Source organism: Myiozetetes cayanensis, unplaced genomic scaffold (genome assembly GCF_022539395.1).
Source record: "Myiozetetes cayanensis isolate MyiCay16 unplaced genomic scaffold, myiCay2020 scf6-25, whole genome shotgun sequence".
Taxonomy (NCBI): domain Eukaryota; kingdom Metazoa; phylum Chordata; class Aves; order Passeriformes; family Tyrannidae; genus Myiozetetes; species Myiozetetes cayanensis.
In genome coordinates this window covers 7,662,383-7,685,929 of record NW_026087853.1, presented here as the reverse complement: position 1 = coordinate 7,685,929, position 23,547 = coordinate 7,662,383, and the positions used below count along the sequence as shown (strand labels likewise).

General features: G+C 39.7%; 1 protein-coding gene across 2 annotated transcripts in view; it reads left to right on the top strand.

Annotated features, from left to right (window-relative positions):
* Positions 1-23,547, top strand: part of ASPG (asparaginase) — a 46,632-nt gene that overhangs the window by 10,586 nt on the left and 12,499 nt on the right. Inside the window, exons 4-13 of one of the 2 annotated variants that reach the window (XR_007631488.1) lie at positions 1,844-1,969; positions 3,436-3,519; positions 4,587-4,713; positions 11,427-11,539; positions 13,004-13,189; positions 16,090-16,203; positions 19,215-19,334; positions 20,395-20,490; positions 21,311-21,474; positions 21,762-21,924. Coding sequence is in view for 1 of the 2 variants with exons in the window: in XM_050335866.1 (XP_050191823.1) it covers positions 1,844-1,969; positions 3,436-3,519; positions 4,587-4,713; positions 11,427-11,539; positions 13,004-13,189; positions 16,090-16,203; positions 19,215-19,334; positions 20,395-20,490; positions 21,311-21,474 (1,130 nt within the window). In the remaining variant the exon portion in view is untranslated. The remainder of the gene's footprint in view (positions 1-1,843; positions 1,970-3,435; positions 3,520-4,586; positions 4,714-11,426; positions 11,540-13,003; positions 13,190-16,089; positions 16,204-19,214; positions 19,335-20,394; positions 20,491-21,310; positions 21,475-21,761; positions 21,925-23,547) is intronic. The other variant, XM_050335866.1, reaches the window with a different exon arrangement.

The window sequence follows — 23,547 nt, the reverse complement described above, 5'->3', positions numbered from 1 at the left end:
CCCGTGTCTGAACGTAGCTGTGTGCTTTTAAGAAAGCAGAAATGCAAAACACTTCAAATGCTTCACACCAGGAATTCATATGTAGCTGTTAGAAATAAATAACTGTGGGACTAGGAAGATACTGCTCTTCCCCTCCTGCTCTCTCTGCGATAGTGGGGCTTTATAGTGTAAATTCCCTTCTTCGACCACACAGTAGCAAAGCACGTGAACAGCTTAATAATGCAGGGAGTGATGCTGAAGATCCAGGTAACAGTCTTCCCCCTTTAGGCTCTCTCATCCTGAAACCACCAAACTAGGGAGGTTGCCTCCCCTATCAAATGCATCTTGCCAGGGCAAAGAAGAGGTGGAGCTGGTGTGTAAATGGAAAGCCTCTAGGATGGAGCAGGGGTGCAGCTGGGAAAAGCCCAGTTCCAGGAGAGGGAAGCAATCCCACATTGAACATGGGAGAATTTGCCTTTCGTCCTTACTGGCAGATTAGTTTTTATTAAAAAAACCCTAAAAATGAATTGTGAAGCTTAAACCAAACTATGTTCTTTTGCATGTAATAAGGTTCATGAGGCTGAAAACATTGGTGAGCATACTGATTTAGAGAGGACAAGTGGCTATTTCTGTGATCTTGGCCCTTCTTGAAACCCACTAACCTTGTTACTCTGTTGGTGAATATCTGCACCATGCTTTTTGCATCAGGCTATAGTTTGGTGAACTGAAAGATCTTGCAATGCTGGCAGTTGTTGTGTTGGCTCAGTTGTTAGAGATAAGCAGAAATCCCCTGAAACTTCAGCAGGTAGCAACAGGTACACATGAGTATCAGTGAAGGAATAGCAAAAGGACAAGTAGAAACATAGAGGCGAGTTTGGAGGTGACCTTATTATCAGGACATGCCAAGTGTGTGTGCCTACTGTAACATAAGAAGCATAAATTAAAGAAAATCTTGTTTAATTCTATGGCAAACCTCCTTCCCCCCCCCTCACTGGCCCTTCATATGTCTGCTTAAGAGTTCTATGAAGTCCTTTCCATGTTACCAAATTACATCAGAGACGTCAGTGTCTCTCACTACAGCATTTATTATGCGCATCACCCTTAAAATAGAGGAACCAATTTCTTTTTCCTCCACAAGCCAGCAGATGATTTTATTCTAATAGGATGAGCTGTGTGATTCATGGCTTTGCATTTTAAAAACTCCTGTGTGGAATTGTATGTAGACTAAAAATATTATAAAATTCGTTTTTACATCTGCACGTGCCTTATAGTCTAAAGGGACTTCTCAAAAACCAGCAAGTGAATGCCCATTAATGAACAAGGAGCCTCTTCACCACTTTCTGCTACGGAAAGGATGACTTTCCATCAGAAGAGGGCACTCTGACACTGGCAGTTTGCCTGTCTGCCACTCAGATTAAATGGGCTGGTTTTTTTGTATGTTATGATAGCCCTGGTTTGCCTAATCTGTTCCTGTAAATGGTGTAATCCCTAAAGTAAAAGCGGCAACAAGAAATCAGACTATACGACTAATTTGCATATGTTAACATTCCTGTTTAAAGCCATTGCTAAGCTTTTCCTAATTAGCAGTCTTCTGGTTTAAAAATGCTGCATTAATATGTATACATGGAACAATCTCTTTGACTGTTCCATAATTAGAATTACTGGCTCTAGTGCTTAGTGACCTATTAACCCTTAATTTTATTTAAACTGGAAACAGGATAACTTTAGGAGGAATTATGTGTCCAGGACCCTTCAAAGTATTATGTGATGTTGCCTGCATCTGTGAAATTAATGCACTATGTACCTCACTTGCTGGTGCCAGTGCATTGCTCTAACAATGTGAAAACTGTCTCTCCATCTCCAGGAGCACTATGAAAAGTACGATGGTTTTGTGATCCTTCATGGTACTGATACTATGGCATACACAGCTTCAGCCTTATCCTTCATGTGTGAGAACCTGGGTAAAACTGTTGTTCTGACAGGATCTCAGGTAATGGAATTGATTTGAAGTTGAAGCAAGAAGCCTCATTTTTGGTTTTTATATGCAAGGCTTGGTTGTATCCTGATTATCACTGTATAGCTTAGTAGTGCAGGGCAGGCCCCTGGCCAGGGTGAATGCTCACAGTGCTCACAGAAATCAGTGAGAACTGACGGGCTCACCAGCTGAGGGTCTGCCCCGTAATTTTATCATTAATGACTTTACAACTCTGTACCAAATCAGACCTGTAGTTCATTATGGCTGGGGCCAGATGCTTCAGAGAAAGATATAAGAGCCTGTCATTGGCCATTGTGTATTAATCGGTTTATATGAGAAGCATCTCTCCAGCCTCAGGTGGCCGCTGGTTGTTAGCTGTCTTTTTTTCCTTTTAAAGCCCTGAAGCTTATTGTTTTCTACTTCATCAGCTGTTATCCTGACTTATGTTACTCATTGTTGCATTTTTATAATTTTTTTTAATAAACTCTATGCATTAGATGCATTTTTGATCATTTCTATTCCAAAAGCATCTAATATGGTCTGTTTCCTTTCCTCTGAAGACTGCATTTATTAATTTTCATTCTCTGAGCTGGAGATCAGCCCTTTGCATATTGTCTGAGGGGGAGGGGTTGTCTTACTAGAATAGCTTGCTGGAGTGTAAAATACAGCTCTAATCACAAAGGAGAGATGAAACATCGTACCGTAAAATTCCCCTCCCCAGTCTCATAACTTCCCTTTCACATGTGGTCTATTTGAAGTCAAAATACAAAAGTATAGGAAGGAGTAGGCTCCCACTTACTTTCTTGACGTGGGGCAGTCTAGTCGTGATACATCACAGTCAAGGTTTTGCTTTCTTTTTGGCTGTATTTCTTGGAGATCTGCCTGACACATGATCCAGCAAGGGAGCATGTGATTCCTTTTTTTCATTGCTGAAAGGAGCTCTGACTCTCACTTAATAAAGAGGCAATCTGAAAAGGCATGGAAGTCGTCACTCAGCAGACCAAATTTCTGTTTTTAATCTTGCCCTTTTCTGTCAGTAATAACCTGCTGGCTCAGTTTTTCTATACTGTGAGGAAAGATGGTGCAAGAGAGCTGTTGTGAAGCCCACAGTGACAGGTCTGCGTGATCTGGGGCTGTTGCTTTTTCTCTGTATCATCACTTCTCCCATGCTCAGTCACTTTAACCATGACTTCTCTCTAGCTTTTATATTTTTCCTGAACCAGTCTTAATATGCTTAATCACACCAGAATCATCTCTGTATCAGTCTTTAAGCACTGAAATTATAAAAGTCTGTTAAGCACAGGGAGAAATCTTGCCATCTGTTGCAGTCTAAAATAGTTTGGATGAAGGAAACTTTTTTTGTCGTAAATCATTATTACATAAATTATTCATGTATTTGTATTGCATAAGTTGGATTCATTTTCTCTGCTGTGTAGGCTTTACATAAGGGCCAGGGTGTAATTTCAGTCTCTGCTCTTCAGGTGCCCATATACGAGTTGCAGAATGACGGCCGAGACAACCTTCTGGGGGCATTGCTGATGGCTGGGCAGTTCGTCATTCCTGAGGTCTGTTTGCCTGGGAGGACCATCTCAGCAGCTTCATTTCTCCCTCTAGCCAGGACACATATACACAAAATATCCGGTAGGCAGTAAGGACTTGCACTTAAACAGGAAGATTAATGGATTCCACTGAGGTAACAGTCCTTGCAGCAAAGCAGGTGTTGGTTTTGCATGGGTCATATCCCATTTGCTCATCTACAATCTGTAAAGCCTATCAAGTCTGAAATATACATTGCAACAGACTTGAAATGAGAAGTTGTCTTGCACATATGTGGGGTCTGAAACACTTTGAAGTCAGTTTTTTAACTGAATGTTACTTTGAAATTCTGTAGTTGCTCTAGAACTGGTGTGAATGTCTTTCACCTCTAGTTCCTGAAGACTGAAGTGTCGAGAGCGCTACTTCTAATGGACATGGAAGTACTTCCATAGTCTCAACACCCTGCCTTTAAAGATTTTTGTACTGTGCAGCCCAAAAATCAGAGAGAAAAAGGGTCAGGTTACACCTCATTTCACTTCTGCCGTGCTCCCAAAGCCAGTTCTCGTAAGACAACAACAATAGCTGACTGGCCCAGATCTTAATAACTGATAACAGCTTTGAGGTATCTCTTCCTTCATGTTCTAATTGACAAACTTTGGGAGCTTTGAGAAGGAACGTAATTATTTATGGTGGTATGTGGTAACTCTTTTGAAAGTTATCCTCATTTTCACTAGGCCTTTTGTTATGTTTTGGATCTGAATTTATACATAACTGATGAATGTATTAAAAAGTCCACTGTTTCTTTCCTCTATTTCTGAAATGGACTCAGGCAAATTTTCTGTCTCCTAGACTATGTCTCATGAGAGGATTATGAAACTAGTTAGCTCTTAACTTGTTTTGTTCTTAAATTCTTAAACCAATGTGTGACAGATGTGCCAAATCTTTTTGAAAGGGTTAGACTTGTAAACATCTACTAGCCTCTGAGTTGCTTTAAACATTTGGAAAACACTTTATAAAGGACGGACTACAGTATTTATCTGCAGCATCTTTTAATTACTGGCTTATTCATAGACCTGTTTCTTTACTTGTCTTGCAGGTGTGCCTGTATTTTTATAATAAACTGTACAGGGGAAATAGGGTGACTAAGGTGGATGCTGGGAGTTTCAATGCCTTTTCCTCACCTAACCTGCCTCCACTTGCAAATGCTGAGGTTGATATTACAAGTAAGCAACATCATCTCTTAAACCGTGTAATTTATGCCACATGCAATAGAACTGAAAAGCTGAAAAGGATCTGTACCTATGTAGTTGAAATGTCGTTTTTAATCTCAAAAATATCTTTGGAAGCTCTCTAGCTTGACTCCATCTGCTCTGAACCTGTTGAAATATTAGTACGACTGAGATTTTGCGACTCAACTGCATTTATCTGTTGAATATAGATGTGAGCTAGACTGACTTTGACTGAAGATCCAGACTAACCAGAGGGAATGTCGCCCCTGTGTCATGAAAATGCTTGGTCTAAAGATAAAAATGAGGGAGTGAGGACTGAAAGAACAAAGAGTTTAATCTCATTAACGACCATGCTGGGCTCTGAAGTCAAGCAAAGAAGTCATTGCAGAGTACTTGCAGCTTCAACAGATTCTCTGTTTGATGCATGTCAACGTGTAAGATGTTTTACTGGATATTTAGGACCTGTCTGAACTGCAAGAACACTGAAAACAGCAGACTTAAAATATGCATTGTATGAAGTTTTTTCCCCAAAACTTTCTCAGGCTCCCTGTAATTTCTCTGTGTCAGTTTCTTAAGGAAGGGAAAAACTATGTGAAGGTTTCAGTACTCATTTGCAAAGTCATTAATATGTTGATGGCTGCTCTTGTATAAATGGCACCCTTTCTTTGGAGAGGGGAGAAGAGAGACAAATTTGGAATCTAGCCAAACGAGGAGCTGCCAAAAAATATGCTAAAGGACAGTTTTGAAAAAATACAACATGTTATTGGGTAGACTAGGTATTAAATAGGAGCAGGACTTGATCAAAATCTCCATTATTACAAAAAAAATGGGAACAGGAGGGTGTTCCTCAATTCTTTTGCTAAGGTGCCGTTAGTGACAGTAGGAGCTCTAGCCCTGTGCCATGCAACGTGCCCTTATGATGGTTTCTACTACTTGAGAAAGACATTCTGCAATTTGGAAAAATAAACTTACCCTTCCACTTAATGAGTGGGAATTACTTAACCAAGTTTCAGGATCAGAGTGCTGTGATTGTAGCAGCCACATAAGAACTGAGGAAGCCTGTGTAGTACTGTAGTTGCCTGTAAGACATCTCTCAGGTAGAGAGTCTGCCACTGTTGTGTTACTGTGCTGTGACAAAGAGGATGTGTCTGAAATCAACAGAAATGCTGTCAGTTGATTGCTGCAGTAAATAGGGGGAATCTTATTTCTTGAGTTTTTATTAACTGCATCAAATAAGCTATAAATAAATTCTTTTTACTGACTGATCAATAATGAAATCAAGCTGCAAATTGTGTGCTATTTCTCTCTTGGATTTGAATGAACTGTTTTGTGATTCCTTGTCCAGAGTAGAAAAATGAGAAAGTTATTAAGCACTTCCCTTGGCCCATATTGGCTCCCATTATGTCTTCAGTAAATGCCTCATTGGTATCAGTGGGGATTTCTGATTTAAAAACTGATGGTGTGATAGGCTCTATTTTTATTTGCTTCAGTTGATTACCCAGTTAGAGTAGCATCATTTATCCAAGATGACGGTGTCACTGTTGAAGGATTGTTTCATTTTGAAAGAACATAGTTTATAGTATGGGCAGTCTACGAGTGCTGCTTTATTTTGTCCAAAGTAATTGTTTGAAACATCACTGTCTGTCTTGAGTTTGCTTGTACAGTCCTTGTATGAAGCTTTCATGGAGACAAGAAACCACTTGGGCTTTTAAAAACAAATCTAACAACAAATCCAAGAACAAATCAAACAAATTTAACATCTTTCTACTTTTTTTTTTTCCAAATGACTTTATGTAATGTGTCTTAATCCTCCTGGAGACAGGGCTGACTCTTGCTGATTAAGCGTTACGGAGAGCAGCCTGAGGATGTCAGGAGGAGTAGGCCACGTGCAGAAACTCTTCCTCAGGCTTCCCAGTTCTAACAAAGCTGGGAATGAAAATTCCAGAGAAGCAGAAGGGGAGAAGTGGCAGGATGGAGGAAGTGGGAACTGTAATGGGATCATAGGCTGGTACACATTAATGAGGAGAAGACATGCTGTTCACGGGTAGGCATAGCGTGTATCTACTTCAGAGGTAGAGCTGAGAGGGAGAAGCTTAGTCCTCTTCCCTCCCTCACCCTTGCAGCTCTCTTCTTCATTTTTGATATCCATTTTTCACCCTGTCCCCTCTCTAGGTGAGGCTCCTAGTGGATTTCTAATTCCATAACTGACTGCATTCTTGGCTATATCCTTAGCTATGCTAGCAACACTTGAGAGTCCATTACCCAACTTTAGACGAGTAAGTGTGTCAGCTTCCTCAAGACTTTCAACTTAGCACAATCAACTCCCGTAAGAAGTGAAAAATTCTAGCCCTCTCCTGAGCTTAGTAAGAACCCAGTGCTGGTGGGAAACACTTTCGCAGCAGAATCAGAAATCACAGAATCACAGAAACATTTCAATTGTGGTACATATAGAAATAACCAAAAATATTCCTAAAATCTCAAAGCCTATCAAATAAAAAACCTTGCCTTATTTCTCCCATATTTTGAAAATGGGAGAGACAAGGACTCTCTTGTCTCCTATACTTCAAAATTCCTATACTTCAAAAACAGGAGAGACAAGGAGGACTCTTTCACTTGAAATGTGTAAAGATTCTCAGTATATTTCGTAACTGATTACTCTCCTCTATTCTTGGCTGTCCTAATGAAGCACACATGAAACTTGCTTTGTTACTGTGGCTGGACTTTCTTCATAACAGATGCATGTAACTTCTGGGAGTGGTGCACATGTACAGGACAATATGATGAGAAACAACTTGTGCAGGGGACAAGCAGCCCGTGTGACTGTGTGTGCAGATGTGGTACAGCAGCAGAAGGTTAGAGGGCTCTTTTGGGCTCATCTACCCACCAGTCTCATTAGAGAAAAGCTGTTAGTTACTGGCCAAGTCTGCATCTTGGTTGGCAGTTCTGGTTATTTATATAAAAAGCCCAGGTCATTTGTGTATTATGGCAAATGCCAGCTCTCTTCACTGGAGTGCCTTCAGTCCCCATCCCCGCTCTGTTCTAAGTGGGTATATTGATTGTTGCAACGACCATAGACGTGTGTCGATTTTTTGATTTCTTTTTTTTTTTTTTTTTTTTTTAAACAAACTGCCAAAAAAGGGGGTCTATGCTAGCTTGCCTCCTCCTTCAGGAATTTGCAGCCATAGGTTGGCCTGTGCTCCCCACCCCTTGGCTGCGACATGAATTGTAATGAGTGCTGGGGCAGCTTATATAATGGTAGGGCTCGCCCGTAGCCCTGCAGAGAAGGATGAGAAGAAAGTGCTGCTGTTTGTCTGGAGCTCTGCAATCAACAAAAGCTGTATTTCTTGTTTGATTTCATAACTCGGAATTCAGTCACCACTCCTAAGGGAGGTGTCGCTCTGAGTTGCTGCTCTCCCATTATAAGTTGAAACCTGCATTGTGGCATAGGCACCCTTTGACAACTTGAGGGGGTTTGCTGCTTTCTGATCTGTGTAGAGCTGCTTCTCTTTTTTATTTTATTTATAAGTCACGTTGACTTTTTTCTGCACTAATCCTCTCACCATATTTCTCTGTGCGTGTGTATGATAGTAAACCTGCATAAGATAAGGACGTGATTTTTTGACTGTAATTTTAAAGGCTATAGTGTTTGGTAAGTAGGGGGAGACTGGAAAATCAGACTATTGTTTATGTGATGGTTTGGAAGAGTAAACAAAAGGCTTTAACATCTTGAATGCAGTTTCCTTGAATAATGCAATCTATCCCAAGCCATTTTGGATACAGTATATAAATAGCCATTACACCTTTATTTTATGTACATTGCTTTAAAAAGCGTACTTGCTGCTGTGCCACACCAGTAGCTAGCTTACCTTTGCTCCTCAGCTTTGCATCTGTATTTACATAATGCAGTACACTGTATCAGTTAAACTCTTTACAAGCACAGGCCCTCCAAGTCAGTTTTCTGGGCTATCATGAGTATCCCTAATTAGTCACTCATCCACAGGAAAAAAACTGTTACAAACACCAATAGAGACAGCTTTTTGTAGTTCACTTGCTTGTATATGAGTTTCCTACTTAAGGATTTTTAAGGATTCTTACTTTTTTTTTTAATTATTTAACCAAGAAAAGAAGATTGCTGTCTGGTATGACCGTAGGCTGCAAGACAGCTGGTTTATTCAGTACAATGAAGATGCTTGAACTTAGCTATGTGACATAAATACTGTTCCTTTTAGGGGATGCAGTTTTTGAGATTCAGGATGGAAAAGGCGTGTTCTAATTTTTTTTTCCCCTACATGGTGCTCTGCCTCACTTATTCAACAGAGTTGAATAAATCTCAGGTGAAGTTGGACTTTTATGTATATTTGTTTGTCTTTGGCACTTGCATCACATTTGCCTTTTGTTCTGCCTTTTAGACTTGTTTGGCTAATGGAAAACTGACATCTGTGGAGTCTGCAGCACCAAACACGTTATGTAGGCTGACGAGGTTCATGACCAAGCGAATGTTAACTCAGAGGCAATCTTTATTTTTTTTTTTTAAGTACAATTTGGAATTACATCACTATACTATGTCTGCATGCATTAAATTTATCTTGGAGATGATATATTATTTGGTAGAGTGCACTCCAAGAGTACAGGTATAGGCCTGGTATAGGTCTGACTTCTGAACCTATCCTCTGATCTCTTTCCTTGGTCTTCTGCTTTTGGCAGTATCTTAGTGATCCATGCCAAGGCAGGTTTACTCAGTTCATTCTTCAAGTTCATTACAGGCATTAGGGATGCTGACAGTTGCCAAACATAGTAGTATGCATTTGTGAAGTTTTGGCAGGGACTCCTACCTTATGGAGGATAAAAGAAAGCAAGCTGTGATACAATTTTATTGCTATCCCTTCTTGTAGAGGAGGCTGCTTTTAAAGAATTAACTTGTGTGTTAGAAAGTTGAGAGGAATGGATTTATTGCATGACGCTGCTGCCTCTTAACATCATTAACCAGGCCTATGAAGCTCATGCACCACAAATGCATGGCTTCTGCACTTACCCATATACCTCCTGAAAGTCTCTAACTTGCTCTAGAAAGCTCATGGAAGCCCCTGAGAGCTACTTGGATAAATATTAAGTCCAGCCAGATAGTTTCAGAATTGTGATGGACAGCCTAGCACAGAGAAAGAAACTGTAGAAGTGGTCTGTATTTCAATTCTCCCAATCCCAGGGCATTAGGAATCCATGTGCTGCAGTGTGACAAACATTCAGTGTGCTGGTTGGACAAACATGATGCCAGGCCAACTGCTTGTGACCTGTTTAATGACGTATGGCAGTTTTTAGAAGGAACAAACAGAGGCTTTAGTTGCTGACAGGGCACCACGACAGGAAAGGGAAGTTCATAAAATCTTATAGGAGACTGCTATTTTCTGTCCTGACTTAATGGATTGTGTAGTTTTTAGTATCTCTAGTAAGAGGGCAAGAGAGTAGGCTTCAATGGAGGCTTTTAAATGTACTCTGAATTTTTTTTTTTTTTGCAAGTGGCTGTCTGCTGATTTCAAGTAATTGGTGTGCGTAACTCTCTGCATGGCTGAGAGCAAGTCAGTATTATGCACGCAGATCTTTTATCTGTCTTGCTGCTTGGGAGTTTCTCCAAAATCTGAAAAGCTTAACTCACAATGGGGAAACAGCAGCTTTACAGCATGGTCTGTTTTCATTGAAGCACAACGCTCTGAGCTGTTGGCTGCTGTTTGTTAAACCTCTTCCACTGCCTTGTAGGAGCCGTCAGCGCTACAAATGCTGTGCTCCTACACTGAAGTAGTAAAATTTTGAAATCAATAATGCATGACTTGGCTTCTAATAATGCAACGCAAACAAACTATTAGTTAAACAGCTGGCTTCTGGCTCCAAATGTATAATCGGAGTTAATTGAATCCTTGCTATTTTATTTAATCGTTAGTAACTACCTAATAAACTCTGGAGGTGATTAGCAGCAACAGTAACTGCATTTGTCATCTCTCATGTGTGAGAAGATGAAGCTCTGTTTTCTGATCATGAATCCAGGCTGGTATCAGGCCAACTACATAACAACGGAACTCAGGTCAGTGTATGACAAGTGAATGTCTCACCTGTGCTAGACTTGCATGAGCACTCTGAACTGGGAGAGGTGGCACTAACAGGACATGATCAGCATCAAGAAGACATCAGGTTTAGTGCTCATATGCTTTTCATATGAGCAAGCAGACTTCTCTTTTGAAGAGACTGTAGTAGAGGTATACAGCTTTGTGTCTGATAGATCATCTTGATCACTAATGGTCACTGACTAAAATATCAATTTCAGAAGTCTTTGCTGTAAAATGCTATGAATTGAAGCAAGCATATATCTTAAATATCTCCTTGAAGGGCACTAGCTTGTGAATATTGACTAGTAATACTGATATAGCTTGGAATCCAGACTATTTTGGAATTAAAGTTAAAATATAAAACAGTTGAGCCTGACTTGAATGTGGTCTTAAAGATATACTTTGTGGCACCTAATAAATAAGGTGTGTTAGATCAGCTGCTATTTCTGCTGTCTTAAATGGGCCTTCATTTCCTCTGTAAAAAATACACTGTCTTTCATGAATTCTGTACATAAGAACAGTTTTAAAAACAAAGTTGCAATCATGAAGTACTACAGGTGTACTTGATAGTATGTGCTAATATTAAATTAAAAAGGCCATTTCTCTTCATAGTAAACTGGGAAACAGTGTGGAGAGCCAATACCAAAAAGAAATTTCGAGTTCACACCAATATGAACAGGAATGTTGGACTTCTGCGAATCTTCCCAGGAATCACGGCTGCTGCCGTAAGTGCCACCACTACATTTTGGAAATGGGTGAAGTGACACTCAAATACTTGATTAGTTACCTGGAGTAGGAAAGCTGCATTGTTTGTAGCAGTGATTGGGGTTCTGGAGGGAAAGGAAAGGATCTGTCTTCTTCTGATAAACATTTTTTTTAAATATCAGCTCTTTCAAAGGTTATTTTTAGATACCATAAACTACTGATAAAAGCTTTTCGGATATCTTTTGTGTAAGCTACCTGGGCTTTGAAACTTAAAATTAATTTCTTATCAGGGCTCATAAATAGGTCAGGTGTGGTTTTGTAGACAGATGCAGGCTACAATGACCAGGAAAGTGCTCTCTTGCTGCATATTGAGGCATATTAATAGATATCTTGTCAAAGAATACAATATATGGTGGGTGGAGTGTGATTATTTCTACAACTCACGCTTCTTTTTAAAGGTTCATTTTGTCTCACACTGGTGGTTACCATGACCCTCAGCATTCACAGAGAGCTGAAAATGAGAAGTGGGATTTTTTTTTGCCTTTAGGAACTCTTTTGCAGACTGTGATTTTAGGTAGATTAGTCTTTAAATTTTTGTCTAATATTAGTTCCATTGAATTGACAGGTCTTTTGTGGCTCTTGCCATCTTAAATTGAATTCAGTAGTTTAAGCAGCACTCTTCAATTATATCACCATTCTTTTTAGGTGAATATGAACAGATGGAAAGACAGAGGGGGTGGTATATTAGCAATAAAACTCCAACTGCATAGTTAGCCTCATGGGGGTTTACAGTGTATTGCATTTAGCAATGTGATCAGCAAGGAAACATCTAGGTTGTTTAAAATACATCTTTCTAGGAAGAGGTCTTTGTTAGGCATTTTCTTACAGTGAGGCAAAAAAACCTACTATCAACTGGCCCAGAATATATATTAGTGCTTCTTTTTTTTTTTTTTTTCCCCTCCTTGTGTTAAATGAATTGGGTTTTGGGTTAAAAAACTCCAGACTTCATTAGAATGTTCTTTCCTGAAAGGTGAAACACTCTCTCTCTTAGGCAGACATTGGTTAACAAAAATCTTTGCTAAAGCAAAAAATCTGGGCAAGGGTAGGGAGTTCTAATCTCAGTTAATAATTCTACTTTTATTTCATGAGTGTAAATCTACATTTTTGTTCTACCAAACAGTGCAACAGTATAACCTGTTAATGGCCCTTGAACAATAGCATCCTTTTTCACACTCAGGTAATGACTCTACAAATCTTAAAGGAAGCTAGAGAGAGAAGTTCTCATTTTTTTTTAAAGCTTATTCTACAGTCTCACTTATTGCAAATGGGGAGCACAGAAGGGCATAAGAAGACTATAAGGCATAAGAGCCTTTAAGACTATAACAGGAATAGACCATTTTTAAAAATGCTGTGCCAGACATGAAAATTTTAAGGTGACTTTAAACATACCTTTTGTCTCTCCTCCCTGTCTTGTTTTTAAACAGGTAAAAGCCTTTCTTCAGCCTCCAATTGAAGGCATTGTACTTGAAACTTATGGAAGTGGCAATGCCCCAAACAACAGAGAGGATGTGCTGGAAGAACTGAAGAAAGCAGCTGAACGAAAAGTAGTGATTCTGAACTGTACCCAGTGCTTACGAGGGTCTGTTAAAACCGTCTATGCAACAGGGCAGGTGAGGGTTGTGCAATGGAAGAAAACATCCCACTGATACAACTTGATTGCTAGTAGTCCCACTGTATAAAACCAGCTTTACTGACTGTAAAGTTATTGCTCATAAAATAACTGCATCTGAAAAATCTCAATCCAGAGGCATTTAAATGTGTATCTGCAAACAAGATGCAGTTACTCCTGTTCTGAACGGTGGAAGTAGGCAGCTCAGTTCTCAAATTATTGATTGCTCACTCCTGTCATGTACAGCACTCCAGGATACTGTGCATTAGACTGGTAGTATGTCAGAGGGATTCCATTGAGCTAAAAGCTGGTTTAGGGGTCAGATGTTCAAATAAAGTAGCTCTTACTAGGATAACAGTCCCTTAGGTACAATGTAGGAGCATCAAGAGAACCTGCAGATGCAAGCAGTATTCTAAACCTCCGTTCTTTTTTGACTGGAAGTACAACTGGATTCAGTGCAAGATTGCAGAAGAGTATGTAAGGAAGTGTCTGTCTTGAGTAATGGAAATCAGTTTAGTTTAACCCATGAGGGCTAGTTTAAAGCAGGTTTTGTGTACCTACTGTTAATGTTCAGGGCATTTTATAGTGAGTTTCTCAATTGTGTATTAAAGCACGACATCACCGTGGCTATTAAGAGCTCAAAGCCATACAGGAATATGCGTTGCATGCGGTAGTGTGAAGGAAGCTGGTTTAACTGGCCTTTAGAAAAAGACCAGCCATTAAATAGCCAAGAAGCTCTACCAGAGGGTGACTCATCCTGCTGCTTTAGACACCTGGTTTTGTTGGGAGCAACCACCCGTCTGGCAGAGCCGGCCTCTTCATTGACTGCATGGCAAACCTAAACACCCTAGTCTGGTGCTGGAACGTGTCTGTTTTAACTTTGGGTTTGACACAGCTTTAGGTTGTATTTGCACGTGGTCTGTTTTGAGGAGAAAGAAAAGGAGACTGTAAGAGTTTTCCTTCACCTTCTTGGCATCCAAACTTGGTGTTTTCTGATGTAGGCAGTTATTTGGGTGTTTGTGAAACTTTTGTGTAACTTAAGGGAGATGTTTTGAAAATCATTGACTTTTGCAAAGATCCCGTGCTCTGTAGCAAATACTATAGGAATATGTGGATTACATGGAAAAATTCACATGGAAGTTAATTCAGTAAAAGACAAAATTTGAAAAACAACATGAAAATGAAGCCTGGCTTTTATGCTATCTTCTGCTTGAAATAAGCTGCTAAAATGTATGGAAGGAAGGAAAAAAAGCCATTTCTGTGCTCTGGTTAAAAGATTCTTGAAGTAGACACCTCTAAAATGGCTTTGTGCACTCTGATCCAGACTGTTGGTGTGCTGAATTGAAAGATTCTGCTCAGGTTTTACTGAATCACTGTAAGCCTGTGAGGAAATGTGTTCCCTTCTGGATTCTCCTTTTTATATGGAGTATGTTCTATGTTGCTTCAGCATCAGTTGATGGAGGCTGCCCTGTTTTCTTGGCATCTTTTGAGGAGAAAACTGACTGAGCCAAGTCCTACAAAATTACTGCATGCTTGTCCTTTCATTGCCTTCTCCTTTTCATGAGGAACCACTCAATGGAGAAAGTATCATGGGTGAATGCTGTAAAGTTGCTGTAGTGTTAACTTCACTTTGATTTTTCTTTAAATGAAATATTTCAAAGGTCTTTGCACATGGCTGGGCCAGTTTCTACACATACAAGCCAGCCAGGTAGGTCAGCTGAATCCCTGGTTTCCCTTGAAGTGTTTGTTTTAATTAACTCTGTGTCTGGCCTCTGATCCATCTGCACAGTACAAACTTATAATTGAGGGGACTTTAGGTATAGGAAGGAAGCTGGGAAATCCCTTCCTCCTCCTCCTTCTCAAACCTGCTAAAAAAGCCCTAACTGTTCTTTGATTAGTTCTGCAGTACAGAAAGTATTTCTCACCTTCTCTGTATGTTTTCCCATGGGACTTTAAAAACGTTAGTCTGGGTCTCTCAGAGATGGTTAATGAGCTAATTAGGCTCTGTATCTTGCTGGAAATATTAGTTAAGCCACAACAAGTTTTGAAGCTTAAGTTTATATACAAGGGACTTAACAGTAAAATGCAGTGCAAGAACCTAGTTCCAGATGCTTAACTGTGAGGCATCACATTTTGGCAAAGAGGCTGCTCTGTGATTTGCCCAGGTACAGTTTAGGACAAGAGATCTGAAATCTCTTTTGTCTTTGCTGTTTTCTTCATTAATGAGGCTTGCTGATCACAGCAAAGATCCTTCTTTTTGGTTTTGTTCAGATTATTTTTTTTTAAGTACCAGAAAGATAAGTTATAAAGGTCATCTTTTTCAGATGTTCTTGTCAGAACTGTGTAAATTACATATTTTAGTTGCATCTTCTAAATCATACACTGCTCACGCAGCCTGAAAGGATCTGAAAGCACTCCTGCTGTGAGCACACTGTAGTGCTGGAATTCATCCAAAGCAATGCCCCATAAAAGAATGGTAAATATGTCTGTGTGAGAACAGCCTACTTGGCAGTGTTCAAAATGCCACTGGGTTAAAACAGAGTAACTGCAGCTTTTCAATAAAGGGAATCTGACAACTCTGCAGATAGCTGATACGGACCTGTAACCTTTCCCTTTTAGCATAGCAAGCGACCATGGCAAGCATTTGGTGGAATTCTTCAATGTTACTGTATGAAAAGGAATTTAAAGTAAAAGTCATCTTTATTCAGCTTGCTCTAGTATTTGCTTGGTATTTGATAACTAAAATTACAAAAATTACAGTGGCAGTAGGAGGAGCAAGAGAGTGGAGGCTCAGCTGCATACTGTATTCTGTTTAGCTGCTCATCATTTATATGCCTTTTCTGGACACACAGGTATTTCTGAGTGCTGTGCTAATTGGAATCATTATTCCTTTTTTTTCAGACTCTTGCTGATGTCGGAGTAATTCCTGGAGGTGATATGACACCAGAGGCAGCCCTAACTAAACTGTCATACACGCTCAGCAAGAGAAACCTTAGCTGGGAGGTGAAGAGGCGGGTAAATATTTGTGTGACCTTGAAAGACTTTAAGTTTCTCATCTACTGTGCTAACTGCTGCTTAGCTTCATGCCTTGAGCTTCTCTCTTGCATTTAAAAGCAATTGTTTCCAGAGCCATAATTGGAACACCCTGTGTTTTTTTTTCCTACAGAAAATACTATTAGACAAATAAACATATGTAGATTTGGAGAGAAAAAATTCTCTGCATAAGTCAGGTGTGACCATGACTGAGACATAAAAATGACATCTTTAAATGGTAGTAATCTAGCTTGGATATTTTTTGTACTGAAAACTCTATGTGGAAATTGATATGAGAGACAGAATCTCATCCCGACTGAAGTCAGCAAAGATCTCGTCACTGATCTTAGTGTGGTAAAGACTTCATTCCAGACTCATTCACACACAGCTAATTCTGAAAATAAGTGTTACCTACAGCCTCTTCCTTTACAGCATTACTCATAAGAGTATTAGATTTTATTTCTCTAAGAGGAGATACACTTTATAATACATAAAAAATAGAGGATTATTATTATAAGGACCAGCTACTTTTAAAATCAGAACCCCTTTAACAATGTTCTTTCTGTTCATTGGTTGCTTAATCAAGGCTTTTTTCTGCAATTATATAGCTACTTATTATGTTCCTTTTATACAAGGAATGTGTAGCTATGAATTAGATAAGGGAGCAGCAGTCTGCAGGAATATCTGAGTTTCCTGCTTGTATGCAATGAAATCATAATCCTGACACTTGGGGAGCTGACATCACGATGAGTCACTCTCCAGACTTAACACTGCATGCACATGTGTATTTCCCCGTGGTGCTTTGTTTTCATTAAAACTGAAACAAATTTGATCATTATTTCATGCTCCATATCTTCCAGCCAGTAGCAGCTGTTTAGACAAACAATATTTGTATACCTGTGATCATAAGTGTGGTGGCTGGAAGTACCACCTACCGTGCTTAGAAACAGTTTCAGCCTCGGAGCTTTCAGTTGTTTGCTAAAGCCCTGGCTCTGAAAAATGCAAGGAGTTATGTGTGTCTTCAGTGAGGATGTCGGGAACACGCTCTGTGCAGGAACATGCTTGGCAGGCAAGACAGTGCTGTGTGAAGAGCAGTGTTCTTGCATGTGTTTGTGCATACACACTTTAGAAACCCCAGATCTTCACTGGTGCCCCTTTGGCACACTCGCTGACCCTGGAACATACGTTCACCGGCTTGGAGGTTTTTTTAAATGCAAACTTTAATCTTCTTGCACAGAGGATTGTTTGACCTGGGACAGGAGAAACCCTCCCAGCTGGCTTCCTGCCTGGGTGTGTGAGTTAAAACTTAATTTGAGATCCCGTTTGCCAAGGTGAGACAGATGAATTACTCTGGTGAGGATTTGATGATGTTTTAGGTACCACTGGCACAAGGTACTTTTACATCTTCATGTGCTGCCCTTTGGAATGTACTACACAGTTTTTGTGTGGTGATGTGCTGGACCTCCTTTATCTGGTTTGAAAAACAAAATTACTTTTGTAATTCCTTTGAGTTATGCAGGATCGATTTCCTCATTTGGCTCATTGTACAGACCCACAAACAATTGTGTTGGCACAACTGGGGGAGCAGCATGCTGCATTGCCTGGGCAGGAATGAGTGGTAGAGACCAGGAGAAGAAAGCCTGAAAACATGTTGTCTGTGGCAATATCTTCAGCTAAACATATCACCAAACAATAGTCTCCCAAGAGACGGAAGCTCTCCTGAAGCTGGCCTGGTTATTTTAGGATTCTCTTTCAACATGAAGAAGCAAGGAATGTGCCCCCAGACACATACAAATGTGTGAAGAGCTGGGAGGACTGAGTAAGGCACGCAGGGCTTTGCACTGGGTGCATTTAGCACAGGTGCCAATTGCTAAGGTTACCTGTGTAAAGCAGTGATCTCAACCTGTCAAATTCTAAAAGTGTGCCAAAGCTGTTGGTATGCTCTGAGTTACATGGATATGGGACTCTTCCAGCAGACAGCTATGGTGTTGTCAGCTCTTGGAGGTTTTGTTTTTTTTAATAAAGGGCATGCCTAGACATAAGTAAACCTGGGGCATTCCTCCTTCCAACATCACATCTGTTTCTTGCAAACTTTCACAATCCTGCTTTTTAAAATTCTAATTGAAATAACTATGGGCTTTATAGCTTCATCAGCAACCTTTCGTGAAAGAGTGCCAGTATGTAAAGTTGTCAGAATTGAGGAAACCAGTTGCTTTTTTTTAATAACTGGCTTCTTTCTATCTGTGTTCTCCAGATTTCCCAGAATCTGTCTTTTGGAGTATTTTCATTTCATTTTCTTTATTGCCCCATTCAAGTACTTTCTACACATGAATTGGTTGACCTTTTTACATTTTGATTTTTTTTTTCCAAGTTATGTTGGATGCACCCATCCTGCAAACTGTTACATGCCTATTTGCACAGTGAATGACTAGTACTACTGCAGACCCTCTGCATTCAAAGCTGGATCTATGGCCAAATTTTAACAAAATCAGGGCTAATGGAGCTGTTTGAAAACCCGTGGAACTTCACGGCTGTCCACAGGCAGCACTGGGCTTTGTTTTGAGGCCTGTGTAGACAGTCTGTGTAGGAGTCCTGAGGTTTGTGAATGCTGGCAAAAGCAGCATTTCAGAATATTCTGGTCTTAAGCCTCACTCTGCTCATTACTCACTATCTTTGTGTTTTTAAGTAGGCTACAGCTTACCCCACTAGGGAACTTTTGTCTGCTTACTCTGAAAATGGGGGTGTTTTGTTATGTGCTTATTTTGGTTTCTTTGCTTTGGAAGAAAGCTTTGTTTCCCTGTCTCTTGCCCTCCTTTGTCTTTCTGAACGTGCAATCTTCATGGGACAGTAACTATTTCTTTAATCTTTTGTCTGCATTTAATTAGTTTCCATAATTCCTCCAAACAATTTTCTAACTTGATAGTAAGGTTTTTTATTAGACTACCACTATATTTTTCCTCTGCTAACAAAGGGTTTGATTGCTTGCTTTTCAGATGCTGAGTGAGAATCTGAGAGGAGAAATGACTGTTGTACCCACAGGAGCCAAGATCTCTCTAAGAGATAGCAAGTTTATACAAGTGATTGCCAAATCTCTAAGTATCAGCAGCAAGGAGGTATATACTTAAATATTTAGAATTAATATCATGTAAAGCTGCAAACTCAGTTCGGTGAACCTAGATTAAAGACAAACACCAAAGCTGAAAGAAAAATTGAACACTGTAGGCTTTATATTATTTTTTTTTTTTAGTTTTGAGTGTCCCAGCTAACCACTTGGGCTAGAGAGAAAGGACACAATGACACCAAAATGTTTTTAATTAAAAACATATTAACTTTCCCCCTCCCCCTCCTTGTAGCCCCATCTTGGGTTTATTTTCTTGGCTGGCTGGTTGCAACAACAAGCCTCAGACAGATGCTGTAATTCAGGGTATCAATGATATGAAGAAGTGCTTTGTATTTTTGTGGTCAAATGTATTGACAGTTTGGAGCAATCCAAATAATAATGGGTAAAACAACTTAATTGTATGTGCAGTCATAGAAGGCTAAGGAAGCACTACACAAGTGTAGAGACACTTGTGGTGGTTACTATTAGTCCTTCTCAACTGGAAAATTAGAAAAGATAGTATTGGTTATTCAAATGCTCACTTTTCTCTTGACTTGGTTTCAAGGAAGATGGGATTTATTAACTAATGAATACTGAATGTATGGTTCTTTAGTGAGCATGAGAATTGGGGGATATTCAGGGGGCCTCAGGGGTTTATCAGGGTACACAGGTGTCTGAGGAATTGAGTGAATAAAGTTGATCCAGTCTTGAGGAGGCTGGACTACATGGTCTTTTCCAACTCCCACCAGCGCTGTTTCTCTTTCTGTACTGATGAGTAGCTGTGGCAGTAGAGAGATGGTAATTACTCTGTGCACCTTAAATGGTCTATATAGATATCAGGGACTTGTAGTGTTGCCAGGGAGGAAATAAATCTTATGGATGTGAGGCCGACAAAATGTAAAATAAACGTGAGACTTCTTTCCTTCCAAGAACTAAATGCTACCATTTTTAAATATCCAAGTGACTGATTTGGACCCTTTACATGAAAGCAAGGGCGGTGTTTTTATGACTTGGATATCAATCCCATCAGAGGCAAAGCTGATATTAAATGTTTAATTTTATTTGTTTCTCAGGAGCTAGAAGCCGTAAGAGACGCATTAATTCCACCTCTGGCTTGTGCTGCAGCCAAACTGGGTGACATAGACGCACTAAGAGCCATAGCAGAAATGGTAATGCAAAATTAACAGTTTATACAAAACATATTTTTAAATAGAGCTGTAACTGATGGGGGGAAGCTATGCTCACTGGAATTGGTCTTAGAATCAAGGTGCTTTGACTATTACAAGGTCTTTGCCTATCAAGACTGGTGTGTTCTTTCCCCTCTCTGATTTTCAGCTGTTTATATTTTCTTTTGAACTGTGAAAATACAGGTAGATTAAAATACAAGTTCTTATCTGCTAACTTTGGAACATTTTAAAATGGTTTGTGCTGCTTTCTTTTCACTTAACTTTCTTTATGCATATTCATAGTATCCAGCTTTTGGATGTAAATCTGTCATGATTAAAAAAGAGAACTTGAAAATTATATTTAAGCAAAACACAGTGCAGTGCTAATTCAGGATTTCTGGCTCTCCCCCTAACTCTAACAGTCAGTTATACCTGAAAAAAGAAACAAGCATTTCCCTATCTTCTCTTTTTTTTCCCCCTCATTGCCTTGGTTTACCCTACTCTTGAGACTTTGGTAATGGGCCTCAAGAAAGGATAAATAAATATTGAAAGTAAGAATAAACTAAGACAAATAAAATTAGCAGTCTATAGGCACAAAGCTGCTGTATAGCATGCTGAAATAAAGAGCATATCTGAGGGGGGAAACACGCAGAAGGTGAAATAAATATCTTTGTTGGCACTTAAACAATCCTACAAGATTGACAAGCTTACCGATTTGGTGGCAGAATTAAAATGTGAAGTATGCACCTACTGTGAGTCGTATGCAACAACTTAATGTGCAGCCATTATCTTTTTAGCATGTCAAGGATATGTCCTTTTGTAGGGTGGAAACCTGAGCTGTGGAGACTATGATGGCCGAACTCCACTTCATATTGCAGCCTCTGAAGGGCATTTACCACTAGTTGAGTATTTGTTGACATCTGGCGCGACTGTTTATGCTAGAGACAGATATGGATCTACCCCGCTGATGAATGCGATCAAGTTCAGGTAACAATTTATGTACTACTCTATGTAAAGTTTATAGACCTTCTATAATTTTAGATTTCAAGTCCATCCCTGCGTTTTGGTCTTGTTTTGTCTCAGCAGTCATGTGTAAATTACAGCAGTTGAACTAACACATACCAGCTTTATTTCAAAGGATGTGACTAGCCTAAATGAAAAAAAAAAATTAAAAATAATATGAAATGAAAGCAAACAACTTGGTATGCATGCAGAATTGTAGCATAAGGTAACCTATTGCTGTCCTCCTGCCCAGATGTTGTCCATAATTTCAGGGCTCCACTCTTTATTCTGAGGCTTCCTTATAAAACAGAGCCAAACTGATCACTCCTTTTGACTGTCAGAAGTGAGAGTGCAGGACCATGGGCTGTCTGTTTTCTTTCTGCCCTTCCCTTTCTCATCAAGACCAGACTGTTTCAATTGGCACAAAGTATACGGGTAGGTTGACATGTTTTAATCTTTCCCTTCCACCAGTGCTTTCCTGACTCTCCTGCTGGGTGACTGGTTTTCTGATTTTTCCCTTCCGCCCACTCATAATTATATGGGATGGCTGCATGGCCCTGCCTGCTTTGTGGATTTCCTCTTCCTGCTGTTATGAATGTCAGCAGTTCTGGGATGGTAGCATTTGCAATTTAGTGGTCTGTTCAATGTTGTGTAGTCCTAAAGAATGGCCATAGCACAGAGTGTAATAGTTATCGGTAATCAAAATTTCATTTTAAAACACTTCATTTGTATAGCCTGGGGATTCATAGAGCCATTGGTCTTCTAACATGTTAGAAGCTGCAGAAAATAATCTCTCCTTGTTTCTTTGATCCGCTTTCAGCTCCTTATCTCATATTCAGTTTGTATCGTAGCAGGTGAGAAGCCATTATTTTTTCTGTACAGGAGCTTGAAATGATTGAGTTTTCTTGGTCTTTGTGGACGACTGTCCCCAAATATTCCTACAGCTTTCTGATGCTGACAGGTTCACCTGGTTTGTCAAGCTGGAGTTAGCTCCCTGGGAGGTCTGACAGTCTGGGATTACCATTGGCTGCAGGAATAACTTGAAGGCATCTTCTGTTTCAAAGACCAGATGTAGAAAACTGAACAAGGTCTATCTATTAATGTGGGACTTGAAGTCCTGCGTGGCCACACTGTGCTATTGCCATACCTACTGCATGGCCCCTTAATGGCTTTGTAGCTGTTGCTTTAACTCATGAATGTATAAGCCCTTCACTGGAAAACCCTTAAAGTCTTAAAGCAAAAACAAGCCCAACAGCAAATCAAACAAATAACCTTGCAGTTGAATAGAGGTGGCTCTGGTCCAATGTGAGAAAATGCTAAAGCACTAGATACTATTAGATGTTCCTGCAAATCAGGTACCTACTTTTTTTACCGCACCCATCTACCGCCTGAGGAATTTCACATGAGCTTGTTGTTTGGATTCCTCAGCATTGCCACTCCTATATTAGACTCCTACTATGACTCTTAAGCTCTTTAAAACTGCACACCCATTTTGATACAGGGAATTGTAAAAGGAAACTGCACCATAACCATTTTCAGTTTCTCTTTTTGTTTCTACTGTTGGAATGAGAGGAAGAGTTGACTTAGAACTAATCTCATCATGTGTATTGATGGTCTGCTGTGTACTCACACTGCATTTCACACTGGTAAACATATAAAGGAGAATGCTAAAGAGCAGACAGCTGTGTATGTGTGTAATTAGATACCCACTAAAAAGATTTCTGCTACAGAAATATTTAAATTCCACTTATTAAACAGTTGCAAGTTGAAAGTGAAGAGATTATCCTGATGCAGCATACAAAGTGGCAGAGAGGGAAGGAGGAAAACTGATGTTAATGAGTAGTCAATGCTTTAAACTGTTTAATATTGTAACTTTCTCAATTTTACTGAATATTGCATCAGCTTAATCCCATTTTCTGAGAATTAATATTTGTTTAATTGGCATTTAACTGCAATACAGTATCCACTCATCTTAAAAATAGCTTTCTTCCAGTCTTTTATGTTACATTTGTCAGTGGCTTGCCTTTTAACCAGCATGCAAACCTATATAAAGATGAC